At 39.4% G+C, this 14,165-nt stretch overlaps 1 protein-coding gene across 10 annotated transcripts in view; it reads left to right on the top strand.

Moving 5' to 3' along the window:
- PALLD (palladin, cytoskeletal associated protein) overlaps positions 1-14,165 on the top strand; it is a 187,394-nt gene that overhangs the window by 168,812 nt on the left and 4,417 nt on the right. For all 10 annotated transcript variants that reach the window (XM_063156235.1, XM_063156236.1, XM_063156239.1 and 7 more), the window contains 4 exons: positions 3,472-3,621; positions 7,326-7,420; positions 12,381-12,506; positions 13,487-13,701. In XM_063156235.1, the coding sequence (XP_063012305.1) occupies positions 3,472-3,621; positions 7,326-7,420; positions 12,381-12,506; positions 13,487-13,701 (586 nt within the window). The remainder of the gene's footprint in view (positions 1-3,471; positions 3,622-7,325; positions 7,421-12,380; positions 12,507-13,486; positions 13,702-14,165) is intronic.

Genomic DNA, 14,165 nt, shown 5'->3' with positions numbered 1-14,165 from the left:
TGACTGAAACCAAGCTTTTCATGTCCAGCCTTACTTCTGAGATGACCCTGGGTAAGAGTCTGTTGTGCTGAACAAGGGTGGGATGCAAATGGGTCTGTTGCTGACAGAAGTGCAGTGTGTGCAGAGATATTCTTTCTGCCTGAGACTTATGACTAAGTTGCTAGGTGACCTGTTATGAGTCAGCCTTAGTCAACTCCACCATTCCCTAATTTCCACAGTTTCCAATTAAGGTGTAGTTTCTCTCTCTGATTTAAGACAGATGAAAGGGGATGTCTTCTTTCCCTCACTGGGGCGATAAGGATTGCACAGCCAAGAAGCCACATTCCTAGCACTTCCCCTACAGACTGCCTTACAGAGAAGTATCTGATGAGAATGCCCTGTGATTCACAGCCATGTTCTGTTTTCCTGCAGTGTCAAAGCGTGCACATTAAGAAGGGATTTGCTCTTGCACCTGGAACTCTGGCCCTTTGTTCCATTCACTCGCAGATGCTTTGTGTAATTTGTTAAGTTGCTTGGATGGAACCAATATCAGTCCTGTTATATGGCTGCTTGTTAGCCAGGCTTCACAAATGTCCAAGGCCCTCTCCCCCTCATCTGCCAGAGCATTCCAAAACAGCAGTTTTGAAAAGCTCAATGGCTGAGGGCTGCTGTCATTTGTTGAAGCTGGAAGTGTTGCCAGAGTAAAAAAATAAATTTTTTACTCTGGCAAATGAAAAGCTGGAAATAATTTACTAACTTGAAGCTCCTCCTTTCTAAGTATTCTGTCAGGTCGGCCAAGGAATGGCTTTGGGAAGGACTGTAGTGTTTCTAAAATCTGGCATTCATTACAAGGGATTTTTCTAAGCAGAGTTATTGGCTTGATTATTTTTTCCCCTGAACATGCCATGTAAATTGAATACTGATGTGCAAATTCTGTCTTCATATGTATGACTTTTTAAATCTGAGCCTACTCTTTGTTATAACCTTTGGTGTAATGTAAAACTATTTTCTCGTTGAAATGAGAAACCTGTGGTGCTACAGGAGGGACTATGGAATACTTCTTTTTAAGGGATTATTTCTCCTCAGAATTAGGACAATGCCATACAAGAGGTTAATTGAAACACCAATGTTACATAGATCTCATACTGCTCACTCTTCACATGGCTGAATATAATTCTTGGTGATTAAAAATGCTTGTGCTGCCCAAGATCAAACCCCATTTTGTGCTGTGTATACCATTGTATTCCTAGTCATTGCACACTGGTTTCTGAAAATCTGGTGCAAATAAAAGCAATCCAGATACAGTGTTCAGTGCTTACGTAGTTTAATGCTACATTTATGGAAAGTTATCCTAGAAAGAAAATATTTCACTGCAAGGACCATTGTCTCCTGCAGTGGTGCTCTTTTACTTATTAACTCCATGTAAGATAAAAATAATATTAAGAATTTATTGCTCATATGGTATGCCAATGCTTTTAAACTCAGTTGATATAAGTTTTGGACAACATATCCATGATGTTTGGATAGCTGGTTCGATTAATATTTGTGTGTATTTCCATGCATGTCTCCTGATATTTCTGATAAGTGTACTGTTATTAAATAGTTACTACTTAATGCAGTAGATTTCCAAGCACCATTATGACACATGTAAAGCATGCAAGTTAAAACTCATTTTTTGCAGCAATGTTGTTTTAGCACCCATTAGCATGTGTATGTAAGTGATCAGATATCTCTTACATCTCCAGTAAGTGCTCTGTCAGCAGACAAGAAGATGACTAAACCTTTTGTTCAGGCCACAGAGCCTCTGCAAGGCTGCTGACAGACAAAATGGGAAACAAGTATAACCAGCTATTGAGGAAATGAAATCATTTCAACTTACGCGTAATGCCTGTTAATATAAAAATCATACACAGTAATAAATGTTTAAGGAAAATTTTCACTGATTTTCACCAAAAACATCCTCCCTTGTTTTTTGTTAAATTCAAAAGTATACCCTTAACTTTGCCCCAAGTGAGTGAATTTCAAGCTTTGAAGCATTGGCACATATGAAGAACCCAGCAGATTAAACTCTATCAGGAATGGAATTGCACATTGTTCTGTCACTTCATTTTTTACTAGAGAGCCAGCGCCCTTTCCTCACTCCTAAGACCTAAATTCCCACTTCAGGAATGAGCTTGAGCAAAATGTGTGTTTTCCTCATGCTAAATAGTCCCAGCAGGACCAGGACAAATACAGTTGTACTTTGAATGAGTTGGCCTCCTAAAAATTATGTAGGTATCTTCACAAGTGTCTCAAATGCTGAACACAGTTGATGTTATGTGTAGTACACATTTCAGAAAGAACAAGTAAATAATGTTCTACTTAAATATGGATTTGGGCAGCTGAGTACAGCCTTCCTAGTATAACATTTTTCAGATATTCCTCTGTGTGTGTTCATGCATACAACATTTACTTTTGATTCCAGCAGATATCAGTTTGGGATTTTACTTTATTATTATAATGTAAAAAAAAAAAACCTCCTGAAAGCTAGGTCAATTTTTTTCCCTTCAAGTTTGAGGCACTAAAAGTACATTTTTTGTGTGTGTAATTCATGGATTACTGTAGGATATTATCCCACATACATCATTTTTTGGCTCACTGAAAGTATATCTTGGGTCAGCCAGAGAATAAAATTATGTATCAAAAGTACTGGAAAAGCCCTCTGTTTGATAGCCAGTGTAAGTGTTCTGTGCAGCTTGGAGCTGTGCTGGCATGCAGTTATTAAGGGATGTCCACGTGCTGCTTTGCTTTGAAGTATTTCCTATGACTTTGCAAAGCTGTCCACTTGCGTAGCTGGCCTGTCACACCGGGGTGACATTGTTGGGTTCGATCATGTCACTACACTGAGCTGCTCACTGCCAGCTGAGCAGCTCTGTCCCCTCTGGCACTTTGGTCCAGTCCACTCAGCGTAATGGATATGAGACAAAATGGGTGTTTCAACAGTGAGATCATTGCTTCTATTTAATTCATCGCTGAATTAATTAAGCCTATCATTATCTTGCGTTTTTTATTTATGTTTTTATTTTCTGAAAAGAGGGCAAAAGCATTCTCAAGGTTTTTCTGCAGCTTTTTCAGATTTAGGCAAAATAAATGTAAAGTTAGTGATCTCTGAAATCAATAATCTCTTCTTTGTAATGACATTTAGTTTCAGCTCTTGAACTGTTCAGCCCTTATGCACCTGTACCTTCTGTTGGAAACTGTCCAGGCCGTTGTTTCTCTTTGGACCACTGATAATCCTGTAACTGTTAGTGAAAGTGACTCATAGAATGAGGAGTTGATCAAAGCAGTTTTCTTTTACTACCTACCAGAGAGTGTTTCAGCAGTTAGTTAGTGCTATTTATGGTTTTGATATATTTATGGTATTTTTTAGCAGTTTGTTAGTGCTATTAAATGAGAAATTATGGCAATGAGCACCCACCTCTTACCAGCTGTGCTTTGCTTTTTTTCCTGTAGATTTATTGGTTTAAAGATGGGAAGCAAATTTCTAAACGGAGTGATCACTACCGAATTCAAAGAGAACCTGATGGAACTTGCTCACTGCATACTGCAGCCTCCACCCTGGATGATGATGGGAATTACACTATTATGGCTGCTAACCCACAGGTAAATGAAGGTTTGGCTCCAGAGCAAACATCCTTCTGGACATAAATCTTCAGAAAACTATCTCATCTCACATATGCATGATTTAATTAAATGATGAAGTCACCATAAAATATGCAAGTTAGATTTCTGTTTTCATCTTGCATCATCTTTCTATCTCCAAGAGATTAGCAACTCAACAGTAGCTTTTTTCCTATGGTTTGAGGTTTCAGGGGGAGGGGTATCATTTTTTAATTAGTCTTACACTAGTTGTCTCAGCTGATAACATCTCAGTATTCTAACTGAGCACAGCTAGCACATATATATAAAGGGAGAAAAAGATCCAGTTTACCAGAAGAAGTAACCCAGTCCAGAGATTTAACTTTCTTTTGTTCACCCTACTCACTGACTGAGGCCAATTTTTTTTAAATGAGTGGGAGTATATCACACCTCAACACGCTTACATCAGGCAAATTGCAAGTCTGTAAGGCAAAAAAAAATCTAGCACTATTCTGTAACAGTCCTGTGTTCATCTTATACAGGTCTTTTTTGAAACACAGAGTGTTACTGGTTTAGCAATGCCATTTTTTCTTTGCAGATTTAATACAAGAATTGATGTACACAGCAGAAGCCCACTAGTTCATTAGACACAGCCAAACTTATAGATCCCTCATCCTATGGAAGTAGCTTTTTCAATCCACTTTTCCTACACCACAGCAAATTGAGGGGAAAGAGTTGCATGTGAGAAACCAAAGCAGTAACATAACTTTTGGGATGTAATGAATTATTTTCTTCTGTAGTGCATCTTGCCAAGACTAGGCCCACAAGCAGAATCACACTAGAATAACAAACTGGATCACTGAGACAGAGTTCAGTCTAAGCAGGAGTGTTGTGCTCTGTTATGCATGTTGCTAGGTTACTCAGCGTGATGCTGCCATTTTTGTCAGCTTGTCAGTCCTGCTCATACTGCAGAGGGCTTGGGAATACAAGGGGTTGTGCACACAGGCAACACACAGAGAGAAGCTTTTGGGTAGATTCTATGAACTGCAGGGCTTAAATATAGGTGTTTAATTATTATTTCTACATATGTAGAAAAGTCAAGCACATAAAAGAAATATTAATGAAATAGCGTAAGGCCATGGAATTGTTCAAGCTGGGAGCTTTTACACATAGATGACAGACCAATTGTTACCAATATTTGGTACCACTTAAGTTGTGAAATTTCACAACAGGTTTAAAAATATATGCATGCTTAAGGTAAGAAATGCTCCTGTTCATCTTCCTCTAAGTGTTGTCTCGGTGCATGTGCAGAGTTTCACTGTGTAGTGTTACTGTGTGATTCAAAGTCTTGGAGAACTTGAACAAACTGCCTTTGTGTTTGGGCAGTGTACTCTGTCCCTGAATATTTACAGCCTACTTTGGAGCATTTGTTGTTCAGGATAATGTTCATTCAATGACACAACAGTGACCCAGGTTACCAGTTCTGGTCATGATGGCACTACTTTGTTAGTGGATTTTTGGATGTACTAAAATGAGCTGGGTTTGTGTGGTTCCAGCTTGGAGCTTGAAAAAGCAGCTTTGTTAAATGATAAAATTCTGTGCTTGTGCTTTTTTCCCCTCTTTGGAGAAGAACCAGAAGCATCCTCCTTTTTACAGTGTAATTCCCAAGCAAACATACTTATCTCTTCCACTATTTGCTTGCTTTTGCTATGCATTTAACCACACAATGGAGGCAAAGAAGGGCTGTGAGTTAATGCACTAGCCTTTCACACTCAAAGATCTGGATTCCAATTCTTTTAAGTCATCCTGAATGGAAATAATTTTGGCAAAGCCTTCTCAATTCTAATGGAAAATTGTCCACATCTCAAAACTATCACAAACTTAGGCAAATTTGGCAGCCTTTCCTTAAGAGAGCAAAGTACATAAATATAAGGGAGCTCCCATCAGAACTCCGATGGACTGGCAGATATTTGCTAGGCTGCTGCTGTGTTTGGTCATTGCTATTGGAATCACCAAACTCTAAAGCAAAAGATGTGTTCTCAGCTGATAGAAATCAGTTTTATTAAACCAAAGGAATCAGTTTTATTAAAGGATTCAGTTCATAACAGCTCTGCCAGTCCATGCCATCTCCTGACCTGGGCTAACATAATAGGATTTATGTGTAAAATGCCTTGTTGACAGACCCTGGAGATTGTCCATGGTAGTTAACACAGCAGGCCCCATTGCCCATGGCATAAAGTGCAGTGAGCTGGAATTAAAGTTCTGACACACCACTGGGGTTTGTTGTAAAATTTGCCATAGAAGTTAATCCAGAGCAAATGGACCCTGGGCCTAGACAAACACAAAACCTCGCCTGGTTTAGGCCTTTAGTTAGAGATCATATCCCTTAACTGAGCTCTTTCTATGAACTCTGTGGGCTCACATCGAGTTCTTATTTTCACCTTTCTTTTTATCCCATTCCCTCTGCTTCTTTGCATTACACACCCACAGTCCTCAGGCTGGAGTTCCCTTAGTTTCTAGGACATCATCTCATGAATTACTTCCCACTCATTGTTTCCATCCTCTCCATCCTGTGACTTTTCCAAAATCTTTGGCTTCCTGCTTAATCTTTCCTATCCAAATTCCTTATTGCCCTTTGTGCTTCTATTTGTGACACCATCATGTACTGGAATATGCAGAAATGATCCCAAACTATGTGTATTCATCACCTGCCAGAAAAATATTAATATGCAGTGGTACCCAAAATAGAAATTCATTTGTTCCAGATGTCTTCGATGGTCTTGTAACATAAGGGGAAAAATAAAGCTTTTACACAAGGAATTGCTGTGGGTCTTGCACAATTTTAATGGGTTGTTTTAATGCAGGGATTTTCCTTGCAGACTAAATGGGTCATGGGAATAGAAGTGGGACACAGACTTCATTTCTAAGGGAACACAAAAGTTGTTGCTATTTGAAGGCTGCTTGTGAGCCTGGTGAAATTGTTTTTTTATGGGCTTTGGACAGTTCTTAAAGAACTGTTATTTGCAACCCCACAAGTATTGTGATAAAAATATTTGTCACTTCTATGCTGGCAGACTTGAGTATGGAGCCCACAGCTTAGAGCTGAAATACACTGCAAGGCTGATATGGATGTTGCTTTACTGCTACCAGCCCAGGGAGCAGAGCTGTCATTTATTATAACCACCAGATGCTTTTACCCCTTACAGGGCAGTCTCATCCCAAATCTGTTAGGACCACTGCTTGTGGTGGAAAACCTGCCTTCTAAAACACAAAGTGAAAGAAAAAAGGGGGGCAAATACACCTGAACCATGTTTTATTTATCATTCATTAAAAATACCCTGTCAAATTCTTTTGGCTTTCACAATAATGAGGGATTTTTGAGTTTTGGGCCCACCAGATGAAGTAGATCAATCCACTTTGGAGGCAGCAACTCTTTTGGTAACTAACAACAATCATCATGGGACATCTTCTGCCCACTTGGCACACACAGAGGAAACCTCCTGCCCATATCAGTAACAGTCATTATGAACTTGGAACTTGATTGCCAGTGGTATTAACAGTCTTTAAAATAAACAGCATGAATGTATTATAGTCACAGTCATTCCAGTCTGTTCTGTGTTAGATTGGAAGCTGATAAAATAGGAAAAAAACCCGAACAGATCAGGTTGAACATTTATTATTACATATTTTAAGTCTTTTAATGTTCCTTCTCTCTGTCATCCTAACAGGGCAGAGTAAGTTGCACGGGCAGGCTGATGGTTCAAGCTGTAAATCAAAGAGGCCGCAGTCCTTGGTCACCTTCAGGTCAGCCTCACATAAGAAGGTATTTGATGCTTTTTTTTTTTCCTTTTAATAATATGGATTTTGCAAAATAACTGTGGTAAGGTAAAGAATGTGAGGTAAGCAGACAAGTTAAAAACATGGCATTCAGGAGGAAATGTGACCTCTGCTGTCTGAAATTGCTACAGAACTTGTACACTCAGAAGTATAAGCAACCTCTGAAATGACATGAATTCCAAATATCTTTACATTTCCCTGTCTCCTTTCTCTGTGGTGTTTATTAGTTACTCAGTATCTCAAATTACACTATCAGCTGCTGGGAAGGCTCTTGTCACTTAGGCTTTTTAAAAATATTTCATGTGATTAGAATTCTACCAGGATCCTCCATCTTCTGCAGCTTCTAGGAAGTGTTCATTTAATAACTACATGCCAAAGAGGTTTATCAGATTTACATTAGAAATATTTTAGTATTTCAGTATTTAATGTTTCAGTTCAGTTTCTTATAAGGAATTATGAGTCAGAAATAAAGTATTAAACTTATCTTTGGTGAGTTTACAATTTTTCCCATATGAAGCTATGGGTTATGGTTTTGGACCATAGAAGGGAATTTTTCCCTTCAAATAATTTTTTTCTTTGCCCAAAGCATTTATGAGGCTGTTTAGCACAGCTTAGACAGCTTTAGATTATACAAAAAAAAGTTGATTTTGGTTATCAGAACTGTTTCAAGGCAGTGTGAGGGCTCTGGTTTCTGGATTCTGCTGTAATAAGACATGTGTTTTGCTTAATGCTTCCAACAGCCGTAGAATCTCAATATTGCCCAACTAATATACAGAGTACATGTAATTACACAGTCAGTATACAACCAGGAAAGTACTTCTGTAACAGTTAGTACTGTACTAGTATGTGATGTAGAACTGCTGCATGTAAAACAGGCTCTCTTCCCCCCTCTGGTAGCTATAAAGTGTTAGGAAGTGAGGCTGATTGGTTAAAAGATCTTGTCAGTCTTATTCCTGCATGGAACAAACTGCAACCCTGAAAGCATTTCCCAGCATTTCTCTGAGATGGCCACCAACTCCCTCTGCAGTGTCACCTTGTGTTAAGCCCAAAGCTCAGAGTGCCTCTGGAGGGGAATATCCTCACAGGCTGCACTGTGAGAACAGCACAGAAAAGGCTGGGACCACCTGCTGTAGCATCTCCAGTCACTAATGCACTTAGCACCTTCAGGTAATGGTAAAAATGGAAAGTCCACATTAACCCCTGATGGGAAAAGGTGCCCTGAAGAATCAGGTTTCAGCTGAGTAAGTCAGTGCACATGGGGTGACAAAGGGGAAAAATGCTTTAAAAGCAAAGATGAGGGGAAGGTAGATAGGTAGGGGTGAAAGCATCAAGCAGCTGCCACTCCTGCAGCTTCCTGAAGGACAAATGTGTGTGTCTCTTTTTGTGAGGGACAGAACCTCAGGTAATAATGGAGGAGGCTCTTTTCAATCTCTCCAAATGCATTCAAAGTCCAAGGCCACTTCTGGCTGGTATTTTATTTTCTAATGGAGACAGGCACTCAAGAAGCTGCTGTTGCTTTGGGTTGGGTGTCCAGTGAGCAATGAATTAGAAAGAAGGGATTTCTGTAGAGCTGTTTAATTAAGATTAGGGCAATTATTGGGGATTGTTATTTCCTGTAAAATACCCATGTGAAGGGCTTATTCCATTATCTTTGCTCTGGAAGAGCAGTGTCTGTAAGCATTCAGCACAGAATCTCTGTTTAGTGAGTTCTCACTACACCCATCAGAGGGTTCACCCAAGACTGATGAAATGGGAGCACTTAAAGCCTTCCTAAGACAGAGTCCTGCCATTGGCTTTTCTAATGTAATATCCCAAATTACTGTTCTCCCATATACTGTGGTATTTGTCATGTCTATTGTCATTGACTTTTGATAAGTAATATTCCTATGGCACTATGATATTATTTCTATAAGATTTTCTGCTTGAGAATAACAAAAATTTGTTTACTTCTTTTATTACAAGTGTAATTATTAGCTTAATTAATTTTATGACTTGTTACACTGTTGACAAGCTTTTTCCTGAAGTATATTTAATCTCTTACAGAATGTGTTCTGGCAGAACTCTGGGGTTCTATTTCACTCTTAATGTATTTTTCTGAAATTTGCTTAGCTGACAAATATCACTTTCTTAGTATCCCTTAATGTGGGTGGCCACTTTTGAATTTTCTGATGTGTACAAAGCTTGGACTCAATCCCTTAGATGAGAAGGTGCTCAACAAACATTGTGTCACTTAACCATGGCAGCCAGAGTCCAAAATAAATCATAAAATACATGAGATTTAAAGAAGATTTTAAAACTAAACATTCCTATCACCCTGCTCTCAATTAGGGGATTAATTTGAACCTAATCTCCTTCATTCCAAATTACTGATCATTACCACATGGCCAGTCATAAAGTCTTCTTCATCTTCTTACTCACTGAAATTCCCAGTGCATTGTGCTGTACCAATGGAGTGTCCCCTGGACACATTTAGTACATGATGTCAGTTCTGCTGAAACTGATCACATTGCTGCATTGCAACTCCAGAGAGCCCACAATGAGTCCAAGTTATTCCAGTCTTTTGCAATTTGTCATTCCTAGACATCTGAAGCTACTTGGCTCTACTCATTTCATTATTTGTTTAAAACCACAAAATATTTTAGAATTGAAATGACCCTAGTTTCACCTCTCAAGGCAAAGGCTTAAAAAAGTCTGTGATTTTAAGGTAAACTTACCAAGAGGTAGAAATGCAACATCTGTGTTCACAAATTCTTAACTTGTTTTCCATTTTATTTAACATATGTTCCCCCCACACACCTCCCAGTTTTGAGCAGTGCTGCCTTTTCCTGCAGCTGCAGCAATGAGTTGGTGGCTTTCACACTTCTGTGGTGCCAGGTCATCTGTTGGTCTCAGCTTCACAAAACCTTATGAAGCATCAGTTACTTGTACTTTGTATCTTATCAGCAGGATGCTCATCAATAATGTGGAGGCAGATTTTGCTCGAGTTGTTTGCACGTGCAGCACTCACTTGACTAGATACCTTTATTTCTAGTTGGTCTTGCAGAACTCATTACTAAACAATATCACTTTTTCCTTATTGCTCTCCATCTTCCATCCATCTACCTGCATGAGGCATCTATGTCTCCAAAACTGATCAGGAGCTCACCAATTAAAGCTCAGAGGTGCTTATGAGCTGCAGTGTTGGACCTACTGAAGTAGCTTTAGACGTATTCAAGTGGCAAAAACTATGAAGTGCTCCAGACATGGATTTAGGCACCTAAAGGGTTACATGAGCTCTTGGTGTGTGCAGGGATGTCAGTCTGTGTTTCCCATTTCAGTGTCCAGTCCCACATTATTAAGCAGTATTGAGTGATATCTACACAAACCCCCCCAGCCCCTCCATTTGCCCTTAGTTACAGCTGTCTGACAACTGTGATGATCATTAAAAAGTCAACATTGAGCTTTTAATAAGAGAGTACTGTAGCACAGGTGATGCTTGGCTAATTCAAACACAGCAGTAGCAGAAAAAAGGGCAACAACAAGAGCAGGGCAAAATAAATCAAGTTCAAGCAACTCTAACAGCAGCCTCAGTGGAGCAGAGCATGCAGCTGGAGTGTTTATCTCCCATGTAGTAGTAGAGCATGTTTTCCAAATGTGACCATTGAGGGTTTTAGGCTCTTTTTTGTTGTGAATTATTTTAACTTGGAGAAATGACCTTGGGCAGTAGAAAATGCATATGGGCACCTGTACTGCAGCATGGACACTGCAAACAGTGGCCAAAACAAAACACTGGCAGAAGTTAACAGGATGTGGGATTCAAATAAGATAATTTCACTGTAATGTGCCATTGATAAAAGAGGTCTTTGGAGGATATTTGAGTAGCTCCTCTTCTTTACACACGATGTTACTGTAGGCAGCAGCTGGCTCCAAAATGGAAACCACTGGAGCTCATCAGGCAAGGACAAAAATGGACATAAAATTTTGTTTCAAGATTATTTGATTACTAAATCACACAAATGGAATAATCTAATTTCAATAGAAAGAAAAATCTACTTTAATGAGGAATCATGTAGAAAAAAGATTTGTTGGATCAAATTAAAAGCGAAGAATAGCCAATGCTGAAAATGAATTAAATGATATCGTGGAAGCTTAAGGTGATTGATACTGTGTATGGGACAGGAGCTATTTTTCTTTCGTTTTTATTATTTATAGAACTGTTTATGGCACCTTTATATTAAAAAAAATCAAACAAAAAAAAACCTAGCAACCAAAGTTATTCTCCCTATTTCTCACATTTGAAACTCTCATTGTTTCAATTCCACAGTTTGGTGGCATTGAAAATATTCAAGAGTATCCCATACAAAAAACCTGTTAAATGAGGAATAAATATATCTGCAGCAATTCAATACACAGCATTTTCTGCACAGTCTTCACTAGTGCAGAACAAGAGAAGATAAGTCTGATGTGAAATGTCTCTTGTCAATTGAGATGAGTTAGCTTTTAGCTATTATGAGTTAGCTGCTATTTGCTGAAAGGGAACCATGACTAATGAACAGTCCATGTACTTTCTGGTGTAATCAGCAGCAGTGAGGGGTTAAATACACAGGACACTAGAAATGGGGAACTGAAGCTACATGCCAAGGCTAACTTGTTTTATTTGTATTTCAGTGATTTAAAGACAAAACAAAAATACTATCATTCATAAAATTAATTAATATTACAAGCTATTATTCTGCAGCGATATTGTTTTATAGGTCATAGTTTGTCACAAGATGTGAATTAAATGAATGTAATTAAATAATCAACTCAGTCTGGGCCAAATGCTACCAGTGCATGTGTGTAAATATGGGGTGATTATGGTATAGGTTAAAGTGGTTTAAAATTCAAACCAGTCTTATAAGTGATTATGGTTCTTTTGATTTAGCAGAGAAAAAAAATAATTTACCTTTATTTCATGTTATTTTAAGACCACGATCTCGATCAAGGGACAGTGGTGATGAAAATGAACCAATTCAGGAACGATTCTTCCGGCCTCATTTTCTGCAGGCTCCTGGAGACCTGACTGTTCAAGAAGGAAAACTATGCAGGATGGACTGCAAGGCAAGTGTCATGCAAAGGGTACCAGCAGCCTTTTGATAACATCAGCTGACTCAAAACCCACATTGGTTTCTTTTCAAGGCAATTTTGCCTATTGGCAGTTTCGGCTCCTGTTAGCAGGGTAATTATTCTCATTGCTTATGAGTGAGTAAGTGGACAGTAAAAGTTTCCCTCCCGTCCAATGAAAGTGCTTCAGGCAAATCTTAGAGCTCACAGTAAACTGATTTACAGAATTCACCTACACAGGGGTGTGGAGGGAAGCAGCACACACTATAAAGACAATGTGTTTCTACATTTCAAGTCTTTTCACTACTTGAGTTTTGAACCCCTGTTAAAAGTTTCAAACAGTATAAACCTGATTTATGACTCTGCTGAGCAGAAATAATTCAGGCTTGGGTGACTCCTGTTTACTTTATGCTGACCTGTTTGGGAGAAGCTGTTTGCTCTGAAGCAGTCCCCACAGCAAGTGGCACAGCTTTCAAGAGTGCAAGACTTGTCCACACAGACCCAGCATTAACTAGTGAAGGTGGTGCTGTCACTAGGGCACACCTCAGTGGAATGCAGCTTCAGAGGTCAGTAGTTAGTCAGCTAACATCTTTTTGTCTGCAAGCTTTCCAACAAGAAGTTAATCTAGAAAGGAGTATCTTCTCATTCCACCTGAAGAGCAAACAATAAAAAAGACAAAAGGTGTCACCCTGCCTTTTGTTTTGCAATGTATTATTATTTAGCTTCTAGCCTATCTACACACTGATCTTTTTTCAGTCACGCCCATAAGACATCATGGAATTTAGGGAGTTGGCCAGAAAGTTAAGTAAATGACTACAACTGACTCAATGTGTAAATCAGGACAGAATTAGATCTTGAAATCTTTTGGTACACTTGCAGTAGCAAACCAAACCAAACTTCCTTGAAGAAACAAGTCAAGACTCCTCCAGTGTTTCATGTGGCTACAGCAATTTCCCACTGTTGTCTTTACACTCAAGGTTAGTGGATTACCAACTCCAGACCTAAGCTGGCAGCTCAATGGCAGACCAATTCGCCCTGACAGCAATCACAAAATGCTGGTGCGCGAGAACGGGGTGCACTCCTTGATCATAGAGCCGGTCACAGCCAGAGACGCTGGAATCTACACCTGCATCGCCAGCAACCGAGCTGGTGAGAACTCATTCAGCCTGGAGCTCACTGTTGCAGGTAACATCTTCATGCTAAGCTTGCAGACTGAGCCCTGCCAGGATAGTGTGAAAAAAGGAAACAGGGATGATGTCAAATGACACGTTGAGGGGTGGAGGAAAGGGAAGAAAAGGAAAAAAGGAAACCTGGCAGTAACAGAAGTATGGGATATTTATAGGCGAGCTATTCATGTTACATTGTGGCATAAGTTGTCTGGCACATAATGCCTTTGCACACAGTTAAGAAAAGGGGGCTGCTGGCCTTGAGGCCACAGCCAGACTATTTCCCTGGATGTTTCTTTGTAATGACAATCTGTGCACACCCACGTCTACCCCTGGGCAGCCAGTGGGAATGCCTCGTGCATTTCACAGCACATCAGACTAATGCCACTGCAGACTTCTGGTACAGCAGTTCCTTCTTCAGTTAAAAGTCTGTGCTTTTGTGGAATATGGGGAGCACTTTTTACCAAGCATGGTGCAGCCAGT

Source organism: Melospiza melodia, chromosome 5 (genome assembly GCF_035770615.1).
Source record: "Melospiza melodia melodia isolate bMelMel2 chromosome 5, bMelMel2.pri, whole genome shotgun sequence".
Taxonomy (NCBI): Eukaryota; Metazoa; Chordata; class Aves; order Passeriformes; family Passerellidae; genus Melospiza; species Melospiza melodia.
This window is presented reverse-complemented; position numbering and strand designations above follow the sequence as displayed.